The 11,661-nt window shown below is 53.5% G+C and overlaps 1 protein-coding gene across 1 annotated transcript; it reads right to left on the bottom strand.

The window, feature by feature from the left end:
- Window positions 1-2,903: 2,903 nt before the first annotated feature.
- On the bottom strand, window positions 2,904-11,151 carry LOC119958955 (avidin-like). The gene is made up of 4 exons (XM_038787478.1): window positions 10,866-11,151; window positions 8,657-8,852; window positions 5,735-5,861; window positions 2,904-3,138 (listed from the first exon to the last, which is right to left on the bottom strand). Exons 1-4 carry the CDS (start codon window positions 10,938-10,940, stop codon window positions 3,066-3,068), a joined length of 471 nt encoding a protein of 156 aa, XP_038643406.1. The 5' UTR covers window positions 10,941-11,151; the 3' UTR covers window positions 2,904-3,065.
- Between the last annotated feature and the right edge of the window lie 510 nt (window positions 11,152-11,661).

Raw genomic sequence — 11,661 nt, 5'->3', positions numbered from 1 at the left:
GCCACACCTGGAGTATTGTGGGCAGTTTTGGTGTCCTTCTCTGAGGAAGGATGTTCTTGCTATGGAGGGAGGGCAGCGAAGGTTTACCAGGCTGATTCCTGGGATGGCGGGGCGGTAATATGAGGAGAGACTAAACCGGTCGGGATTATATTCATTGGAGTTTAGACGAGTGAGAGGGGATCTCGTAGAAACCTATAAAATTCTGACAGGATTGGACAGGGTAGATTCAGAAAGAATGTTCCCGATGGTGGGGGAGTCCAGAATAGGGGTCATAGTTCGAGGGTCAGGGGTTAACCGTTTAGGACTGAGGTGAGGAGAAATTTCTCCATCCAGAGAATTTGCTACCACAGGAAGTAGTTGAGGCCAAAACGTGGTGTAATTTCGAGAAGGAGTTGGATACAGCTCTTGGGGATAAAGGGATTGAGGGATATGGGTGAAGGCGGGATCAGGGTATTGAACTTGATGATCAGCCATGATCGTAAGGAATGGGAGCAGGCTCGATGGGCTGAATGGCCTCCTCCTGCTTCTATCTTCTGTGGATATTTCTGCGGCCCAGTCGCCTATCTCAGCCCGTCTTCGTTGGCTGACATTGGTTCCCGATCAAGCAACATCTTCAGCGCATCCCGCTCCTCCAACCCTCCAAGCTGGATTGATATCACCTCATGTAACCCGATATCAATCTAGGAACAGGAGTCAGGCCACTCGGCCCATCGAGCCCGCTCCACCACCCAATATGATCGTAGCCGAATGGACACTTCGCTGCCCTTTACACCCAGTGTCCCCATAACCCTTCCCATTATTGTCAATCAGACAACTACCATTGTCTGCTTTAGACACACTCCATAGAATCCCTACCGTGCAGAAGGAGGCCATTCGGCCCATCGAGTCTGCACCGACCCCTCTGAAAGAGCACCCTAACTCGGCCGCTCACTCCCCCCCTGCCCCATCCCCGTAACCTCACCTAACCTGCACATCACTGGACACTAAGGGGGCAATTTATCACGGCCAGTCCACCTAACCTGCAGATCTTTGGACTGTGGGAGGAAACCGGAGCACCCGGAGGAAACCCACGTAGCAAAGGGGGAGAAGGTGCAGACTCCGCACAGTCTCCCCCCCCCCCAAGGCCGGAATTGAACCCCGCTCCCTGGCGCCGTGAGGCAGCAGTGCTAACCCCTGTGACCTCCCCCTCAATGACTGAGTTTCCACAGCCCCCTGGCGATGGATAATCCCAAAGATTCGCAATCCTCTGCGTAATGGGAGTGACCCTTCATATTGTCCCTCAATTTATTAATTGCCCGAATGGTTTGCTCAAAGGACTACACACAAGTTGTTGTTCTATCTGAGTTCTCTCGCTGTGAAGACCTGCCTTCCCTGAACTTGTGAGGTTATCTTGTTAATATTAATCATCTGTTTCCCTGGTCTCCGAACTCCCTAATGGGGCCCCCCACCATCTCCAGCTCTTCCACGTGGAGGTCTGGATCAATTTTAGCCCACCTGCAGCCCATGTGGAGGGAGATAGAGAACATAGTGGTGAGGTGCAACGACAATAATCTCTCCCTCAATGTCAGGAGCTGGTCATCGACTTCAGGAAGCCAAGTGTCCTCCGCCCCCCCCCGTCTGCATCAACGGGGCCGAGGTGGAGATGGTCGACAGCTTAAACGTCCTGGGTGTGCACATCACCAACCATCTGTCCTGGTCCACCCACGTCGCGCTATCACCAAGAAAGCACAACAGCGCCTAGACTTCCTCAGGAAACTAAGGAAATTCGACACGTCCGCATTGACCCTTACCAACTTTTACAGATGCACCATAGAAAGCAGCCTATCGGGCTGCATCACAGCCTGGGTATGGCAACTGCTCGGCCCAGGACTGTAAGAAACTTCAGAGAGTCGTGAACACAGCCCAGTCCATCACACGAACCTGCCTCCCATCCATTGACTCTGTCCACACCTCCCGCTGCCTGGGGAAAGCGGGCGGTATAATCTTTTTTTTTCCCAATTAAGGGGCCATTTAGCGAGGCCAATCCACCTACCCTGCACATCTTTGGGTTGTGGGGGCGAAACCCACGCAGACACGGGGAGAATGTGCAAACTCCACACGGACAGTGACCCAGAGCCGGGATTCGAACCTGGGACCTCAGCGCCGTGAGGCAGCAGGGCTAACCCACTGCGCCACCGGGGCAGCATGATCAAAGACCCCTCCCACCCGGCTTACTCACTCTTCCAACTTCTTCCATCGGGCAGGACATAGAACATAGAACAGTACAGCACAGAACAGGCCCTTCGGCCCTCGATGTTGTGCCGAGCAATGATCACCCTACTTAAACCCACGTAACCCGTATACCCGTAACCCAACAATCCCCCCATTAACCTTACACTACGGGCAATTTAGCATGGCCAATCCACCTAACCCGCACATCTTTGGACTGTGGGAGGAAACCGGAGCACCCGGAGGAAACCCACGCACACACGGGGAGGACGTGCAGACTCCACACAGACAGTGACCCAGCCGGGAATCGAACCTGGGACCCTGGATCTGTGAAGCATTGATGCTAACCACCATGCTACCGTGAGGCCCCTAAGAAGTCTGAGAACACGCACGAACAGACTCAAAAACAGCTTCTTCCCCGCTGTCACCAGACTCCTAAACGACCCTCTTATGGACTGAACTGATCTCTCCACACATCGTCTCGACTGAGTAATACTACGTACGCTTCACCCGATGCCTGTGTCTCTGTATTTACATTGCGTATTTATCGTATGCCCTCTGTTTTTCATGTACGGAGCGATCTGCCTGGACTGTAATCAGAACAATCCTCTTCACCGTACCTCGGTGCCCGTGACAATAAATCTAAATCTCAACGTGCGAATGGACACTCCAGAGAACCACAAGGAGGCACGGGGAATGGTCATGTTCCATTTGGCCCTTTATTGAAATGGCGGTTTCGAGACTTTGGGGGGGGGGGGGGGTTTACAGGGCGGGAGGTCTCGCCGGTACTGACGGAAGGCTCAGTCGCAATCTGACCCACTGATCGCCTGAGCGAACCCAGCCTCCGCTTCGCCTGCTCACAGCTCCGAGCGATCGTCGGTGACTTGACACACCGCAGGGTCCACGCGGGTGAATACGTCCATTCCAGCCCTGTATCAAACACAGAGACAGAGAGAGAGAGACAAACCATTGAGAAGAAATGGACAGATATAGTTCACAGTCCTGTTCCAGGGTTCAATATTTCATCAATATTTTGGAGAGGCACAGATCAGACATTGTAATCTTACTCCCCAGACCATAATTTTAAAAGATTCCATCATCAAACACTCCCAGGACAGAGACAGCACAGGGTTAGATACAGAGTAAATCTCCCTCTACACTGTCCCCATCAAACACTCCCAGGACAGAGACAGCACGGGGTTAGATACAGAGTAAAGCTCCCTCTACACTGTCCCCATCAAACACTCCCAGGACAGAGACAGCACGGGGTTAGATACAGAGTAAAGCTCCCTCTACACTGTCCCCATCAAACACTCCCAGGACAGGTACAGCACAGGGTTAGATACAGAGTAAAGCTCCCTCTACACTGTCCCCATCAAACACTCCCAGGACAGGTACAGCACGGGGTTAGATACAGAGTAAAGCTCCCTCTACATTGTCCCCATCAAACACTCCCAGGACAGGTATAGCACGGGTTAGATAGATACAGAGTAAAGCTCCCTCTGCACTGTCCCCATCAAACACTCCCAGGACAGGTACAGCACGGGGTTAGATACAGAGTAAAGCTCCCTCTACACTGTCCCCATCAAACACTCCCAGGACAGGTACAGCACGGGGTTAGATACAGAGTAAAGCTCCCTCTACACTGTCCCTATCAAACACTCCCAGGACAGGTACAGCACGGGGTTAGATACAGGGTAAAGCTCCCTCTGCACTGTCCCCATCAAACACTCCCAGGACAGGTACAGCACGGGGTTAGATACAGAGTAAAGCTCCCTCTACACTGTCCCCATCAAACACTCCCAGGACAGGAACAGCACGGGGTTAGATACAGAGTAAAGCTCCCTCTACACTGTCCCCATCAAACACTCCCAGGTCAGGTACAGCCCGGGGTTAGATACAGAGTAAAGCTCCCTCTACACTGTCCCCATCAAACACTCCCAGGACAGGTACAGCACGGGGTTAGATACAGAGTAAAGCTCCCTCTACACTGTCCCCATCAAACACTCCCAGGACATGTACAGCCCGGGGTTAGATACAGAGTAAAGCTCCCTCTACACTGTCCCCATCAAACACTCCCAGGACAGGTACAGCACGGGGTTAGATACAGAGTAAAGCTCCCTCTACACTGTCCCCATCAAACACTCCCAGGACAGGTACAGCACGGGGTTAGATACAGAGTAAAGCTCCCTCTACACTGTCCCCATCAAACACTCCCAGGACAGGTACAGCACGGGGTTAGATACAGAGTAAAGCTCCCTCTACACTGTCCCCATCAAACACTCCCAGGACAGGTACAGCACGGGGTTAGATACAGAGTAAAGCTCCCTCTACACTGTCCCCATCAAACACTCCCAGGACATGTACAGCACGGGGTTAGATACAGAGTAAAGCTCCCTCTACACTGTCCCCATCAAACACTCCCAGGACAGGTACAGCACGGGGTTAGATACAGAGTAAAGCTCCCTCTACACTGTCCCCATCAAACACTCCCAGGACAGGTACAGCCGGGGTTAGATACAGAGTAAAGCTCCCTCTACACTGTCCCCATCAAACACTCCCAGGACAGGTACAGCACGGGGTTAGATACAGAGTAAAGCTCCCGCTACACTGTCCCCATCAAACACTCCCAGGACAGGTACAGCACGGGGTTAGATACAGAGTAAAGCTCCCTCTACACTGTCCCCATCAAACACTCCCAGGACAGGTACAGCACGGGGTTAGATACAGAGTAAAGCTCCCTCTACACTGTCCCCATCAAACACTCCCAGGACAGGTACACCACGGGGTTAGATACAGAGTAAAGCTCCCTCTACACTGTCCCCATCAAACACTCCCAGGACAGGTACAGCACGGGGTTAGATACAGAGTAAAGCTCCCGCTACACTGTCCCCATCAAACACTCCCAGGACAGGTACAGCACGGGGTTAGATACAGAGTAAAGCTCCCGCTACACTGTCCCCATCAAACACTCTGACCATGGACGGGATTCTCCGTTTCAGCCGCAGGTCAGCGCTCATTCCAGCCGAGGAAATGGCAGCCCCGCTTCGCCGACGCGGCGCTCGAGACCCTGAGACCCTGTAGGACGCCATGGAGGAAAGGCGGGACACCCTGTTCCCCGGGGTGGAACGGAGGCTCCCCCCCCCCCCAGCTGCCGTTCACCATGCCTGAGCGCAGGCCTCAAGAGGCCGTTATCCCCACTTTCAGCACTGCTGCCTCACGGCGCCGAGGTCCCAGGTTCGATCCCGGCTCTGGGTCACTGTCCGTGTGCGGAGTTTGCACATTCTCCCCGTGTCTGCGTGGGCTTCGACCCACAACCCAAAAACACGTGCATTTTTTAAAAAAGCAGTGCCGTAAAAATCGGCCCGGTCCCCTCGGGGCGGCCAGGGTGAGTAACCCAGCTCCGTACCCCCGCCACCAATCCCTCCCCACCCCCGCCAGAGGGGCAACCAAACCCCACATGCCGTCAGTCTACTCAAACCTCTTGGGTTGACAACGCGAGCTGTTAGAACAATGCCCTCCTTACAAAGTGGCCCCCCAGTTGTCCTTTGGATCTTGTCGGTTTAGTCGGAGTAACCACATGGTATTCAGCTGTTCTTTGCCTCCGCCGTTGTAGTACTGCCCAGCCCAAACTGTGACGCTGTCTGCAGGTGCTGAGGGAGGAAATTAGAAACAGCACGATTGTTAGGAGGAGGTGTAGCTCTGACCTCGCGCAGATCAAACCAAACACTGGGGGTTCCTGACTGGGGGTTTTCAATTGGGAAGCAGAGACGGTGACGTGAATTCATACCGCACCTCGGTTCCACCACACCTGGAGTTCCCGCAAACAGCCCCGGTCGCCATGTTATAGAAAGGACATGGAGGCACTGGAGAAGGTGCAACAGTGGGTGAGCACCGCTGCCTCACGGCGAGTTCGAATCCCGGCTCTGGGTCACTGTCCGTGTGGAGTTTGCACGTTCTCCCCGTGTCTGCGTGGGTTTCGCCCCCACAACCCAAAGATGTGCAGGGTAGGTGCATTGGCCACGCTAAATTGCCCCTTCATTGGGAAAAATGAATTGGGTACACTAAATTAAAAAAAAACCAAATGATTCGCTAGACAGGGACTTGTTTCTCCAGGAAGAGAAAGATTGACCTGGTGGAGGGCTTTGTCAGATCAGTCGGCAGGTCCTCTTGAGAGGGTGGTGGTCAGCGCCAGATTGTCGCTCCCCTCGTTGTGTTTTTACACAGCTCTGGAGCTTGGCCTGTGTGACCTGTTGTCGGAGCCCTTCCTCGCAAGCCAGGACTGAGAGGAGGGTAGGAACCAGCTCCTCTCCCAATGGCATTGTGGCGAACCTTCATCAAGTAGCAGACGGAAAAGCTCAGAGATATTAAAACAGCTTCTCCGCTTGGGGGCGAGTGAGGTAAGTGGGTAAGGCTGGCAGAGCGAGTGGAGCGACAGGGCGATGAGCTCAGGTCAGGTTGCGTGAGGGAGTGTCAGAGCACTGGGAGGGTCAGAAGGGGCTGGCGGGGTCCGGGGAGGTGTGAAGTTCAGTGTCGCGGAGCCTGCTCTACCCAAGACCGCAGGAAACTACAAAGAGATCGTGAATGTAGCCCAGTCCATCAGGCAAACCAGCCTCCCATCCATCGACTCTGTCTACAATTCCTGCTGCCTCGGGAAAGGGCAGCCAGCGTAATTAAGGGCCCCACGCACCCCGGACATACCTTCTTCCGTCAGGAAAAAGATACCAAAGTTTGAGGTCACGTACCGACCGACTCAGGAACAGCTTCTTCCCTCCTGCCGTCAGACTTTTGAATGGACCCACCTCGTATTGAGTTGATCTTTTCTCTACACCTTGCTATAACTGTAACATTATATTCTGCAGTCTCTCCTTCCTTCCCTATGGACGGTATCCATTATTTGTACAGCATGCAAGAAACAATACTTTTCACCGCATACTAATACATGTGACAATAATAAATCAAATCAAATCAAAGGGGGAGATCGGGTGTCTGAGGTGGACCAGGTGGGGAGTCGGGGAGGTCAGTTTCAGAATTACCCCGGAGTTGATACAATTTATGCCGATCTGACATTTCCAGGTGATTAAGACAGAACCGTTCGCAGTCTCTGACCAACTCAGAGTTATTATTATGCCTGTTTGCGTGTGTTTTTTTTGTGAAACGAAAAAGTATATTCACTGTGTGCATTTCTTAGTGGATGGTGCAAAAGTGAAAAACGAAACCATCTTGAAGTTGGTGGTTTATTTTTTTTTTCTTGGGGGGAGGTGTCATGTGAGAGTACCTTTAAGAATTGGATGTTTAAGAAATGTACCTTGAAGAAAGCTTGGGTGTGGCTGTGAGCTGCATTGCTGGTGACCTCTGCCATGAAGGACTATCTCTTAATCCTTTGGTGAAATCGGAATTGTAAAAAGGTCTCAGTATTGAATATAAATCTAATGTGCTTCTGTTTGAAGGATTTGTTCAGTCTTTTGGATGTGTAAAGGAACAGTTTGCAGGATTGGGTGGTGTTGTATTATTTTGGGGGTTATCTTTGAAGTAAGGGGTGTTAAGTGATCCAATGTTTATTTAAAAGGTTAATTTGAGTTCATGGAATAAACATTGTTTTGTTTTAAAAACCACGTGTCCATAATTGTAATACTACACCTGGGGAACAAGCCGTGTGCTTCAAAAGCAACAATACATTAAAGGTGGGGGTTGGTTGAACTTCATGATACATTTTGGGGACTCGTTCCCACAGGGAGTGGGGAGAATGTGGGACTCGCTCCCACGGGGAGTGGGGGAGAATGTGGGACTCGCTCCCACGGGGAGTGGGGGAGAATGTGGGACTCGCTCCCACGGGGAGTGGGGGAGAATGTGGGACTCGCTCCCACAGGGAGTGGGGAGAATGTGGGACTCGCTCCCACGGGGAGTGAGGGAGAAAGTGGGACTCGCTCCCACGGGGAGTGGGGGAGAATGTGGGACTCGCTCCCACGGGGAGTGGGGGAGAAAGTGGGACTCGCTCCCACGGGGAGTGGGGGAGAAAGTGGGACTCGCTCCCACGGGGAGTGGGGGAGAATGTGGGACTCGCTCCCACAGGGAGTGGGGGAGAATGTGGGACTCGCTCCCACAGGGAGTGGGGGAGAACGTGGGGCTCGCTCCCACAGGGAGTAGGGAGAATGTGGGACTTGCTCCCACAGGGAGTGGGGGAGAATGTGGGACTCGCTCCCACAGGGAGTGGGGCAGAATGTGGGACTCGCTCCCACGGGGAGTGGGGGAGAATGTGGGACTCGCTCCCACGGGGAGATAGAGGAATAGAAGGTCCTGGAGATGGGGGTGAGTCACTGTGCTCCCACTGGAGGAGAGGTTGGTGAAACGACCAGAGGGAAAGTTGGAAGGGGAGTGAGCCGGGGAGAGTTTGGAATGGCAGCAATCAGGAACACAGCCCTTCCGTTAAATAAATACTTTGCATTACCAGTGGCCCACTTCACCACAAACCCAAAGGTTGGTTGGGTGATATCCTGCTGGTATCCAACAATGTCTCCTCGTGAAACCTCTCCACTCACTGACGCTTTGGACGTGTAGGAACCTTCGAAACCCCCAGCGTCCATCACATTGATCCACACGATGGACCCGAGTTCGTTGGTCCAACATCCAGCCAGCGCCATGTCCTGACAGAGACACCACATTGTTAGCCACCATTAACTCGGCCGAGATAAAGGACGATCGGCGTTTGTAGAGCGCCTTCCGTGATCTCGGAGCCGCGCCCCCAAAAGTGCCCCGGAACCCCGGACGTACCTGCCTCAGAGAGCATCATGGGAAAACGCGGCAGCCCGTCTCCGCACAGCCAACTCCCACTAAAGGTCACGATGACCAGTTCTGAGCAAAGGGTCAGACCTGCTCGAGCAGCGTATCCCGTGTAGTCTGACGCCATGTTCCCGCAGATACTTTTTATAAATTTAGAGTACCCAATTATTTTTTCCAATTAAGGGGCAATTTAGCGCGGCCAATCCACCTACCCTGCACATCTTTGGGTTGTGGGGGCGAAACCCACGCAGACACGGGGAGAATGTGCAAACTCCACACGGACAGTGACCCAGAGCCGGGATCGAACCTGGGACCTCGGCGCCGCGAGGCGGTTGTGCTAACCACTAGGCCACCGTGCTGCCCCTTCCCGCAGATACTTTATTCCCTGTTCAAACCTCCCATCACCTGGTGACCCTCGATCAGAATACTGAGCTGTGACGGTCAGGCTGCACCTGAATGAGATTTTCCTTCTTTGTCTGAAGCCGGGGGCACCTTGCCCGAGATTTAAGCTCTCTGCGATCGGAAATCAGGCGGACTTCCCTCTCTATGTAACATCTCCCCTACCCCCCCCCCCCCCACACCCCCGTCTCCTCACCAAGGTACCAGACTGACCCCAGACGGGGCGCAACACTGCGGACCATTGTCCACATTAGCGACTCGCACCATTTGGGGGTCTCCCGCTTTTCAGTTGATCTTTAGCTCCATTTCGGCAGGGGTCAAGTCAGATTCATTCCCCCCCCCCGCACGTCGTTTCAAAACCTGGGATCACAGCACGGTGATCAGGAATCCTGTCCGATTCACCCTCTCTCTCTCTAACCCCGGGATCACAGGACAGTGATCAGGAATCCTGTCCGATTCACCCTCTCTCTCTCTAACCCAGGGATCACAGGACAGTGATCAGGAATCCTGTCCGATTCACTCTCTCTCTCTCTCTAACCCAGGGATCACAGGACAGTGATCAGGAATCCTGTCCGATTCACTCTCTCTCTCTCTAACCCAGGGATCACAGGACAGTGATCAGGAATCCTGTCCGATTCACCCTCTCCCTCTCTCTCTCTCTAACCCAGGGATCACAGGACAGTGATCAGGAATCCTGTCCGATTCACTCTCTCCCTCTCTCTCTAACCCAGGGATCACAGGACAGTGATCAGGAATCCTGTCCGATTCACCCTCTCCCTCTCCCTCTCTAACCCAGGGATCACAGGACTGTGATCAGGAATCCTGTCCGATTCACCCTCTCTCTCTCTCTCTAACCCAGGGATCACAGGACAGTGATCAGGAATCCTGTCCGATTCACCCTCTCTCTCTCTCTCTAACCCAGGGATCACAGGACAGTGATCAGGAATCCTGTCCGATTCACCCTCTCTCTCTCTCTCTAACCCAGGGATCACAGGACAGTGATCAGGAATCCTGTCCGATTCACTCTCTCTCTCTCTCTAACCCAGGGATCACAGGACAGTGATCAGGAATCCTGTCCGATTCACTCTCTCTCTCTCTCTCTAACCCAGGGATCACAGGACAGTGATCAGGAATCCTGTCCGATTCACCCTCTCTCCCTCTCTCTCTAACCCAGGGATCACAGGACAGTGATCAGGACCACAAGACCATCAGCTGCAAGTAGGCCATTCGGCCCATCGAGTCTGTTTTGCCATTCAATCACGGCTGCTCTGATATAATGCTCAACCCCACTTGTCCCGCCTTCTCCCCGTGATCCTCGATTCCCTTGAGCAGGAGCAGGAATCCTGGCCGAATTCTAACCGGCTAACTGTCCCTGCCCCCCCCCCCCCCCCCCCCCCCCCCCCCCCCCCCGTTCCCCCCCCCCCCCCCCCCGCCCCATCGTCCGCTTCCCTACAGGGACTAACTCTCCCTGGACTCACCAATCCTGCAGTCGATACGCCGACGATGGCACACACTGATAGCAAGGTAGCCAGCCGCAACATCCCGGCCTGCATGGTGCCAAGCTAGGTGCTGCTCCTCTCACTCTGCTGTCGGGCGTGGTGGTGGGGCTGTGCTTTAAAGAGCCCCGTTCCCTCGGATAGGCCGGCTCGAGGTCACGTTGGGCAAAGGTTGAGTCAGAGTATTTCCAAGAAAGGAACGAACTGCTGAGGACACGCAAAAACAGCCGGCTGTTGGCACATACCAGCCTCCCCGGTTTAACAGGGAAGATGCATTACCACAGGAAGTAGGTGATGGAACCATTAATTCACCAGACACATGTTTCCAATGTGAATCTAGGCTTTAATCGACTTACCTCAGAGCCAGCCTGTTACCCGTTGATGAACTCGTAGTGACCCAGGCTGACTCTGGACACGGATACTTAGACAGCTGCGCTACGGGGAGGAGTCGTGTGCGGAACCAAGGGTGGAGCCCAGTACAAGTTCCTAAGTGCTCCCAGGGCTACTCCCCCTAGTGGTAGGATGGCGCTACTGCGCTTACAATAACAGTGTGAATTAGTATATATACATTCATATATTACATTCACCACAGGAGGTGACACCAAAACTTGGAATATATTCAAGAGACGGCTAGATACGGCACTTGGGGAGAATGGGATCAAAGGCTATGGGGGGAAAGCAGGATTGGGCTATTGAGTTGGATGATCAGCCATGATGGTGATGAATGGCGGAGCAGGCTCGAAGGGCCAAAAGGCCTCCTCCTGCTCCTATCTTCTAT

Source organism: Scyliorhinus canicula, chromosome 31 (genome assembly GCF_902713615.1).
Source record: "Scyliorhinus canicula chromosome 31, sScyCan1.1, whole genome shotgun sequence".
In the NCBI taxonomy this organism is placed as follows: domain Eukaryota; kingdom Metazoa; phylum Chordata; class Chondrichthyes; order Carcharhiniformes; family Scyliorhinidae; genus Scyliorhinus; species Scyliorhinus canicula.
Note: the sequence above shows the minus strand (reverse complement) of the source record. Positions and strands in the feature narration are given on the sequence as shown.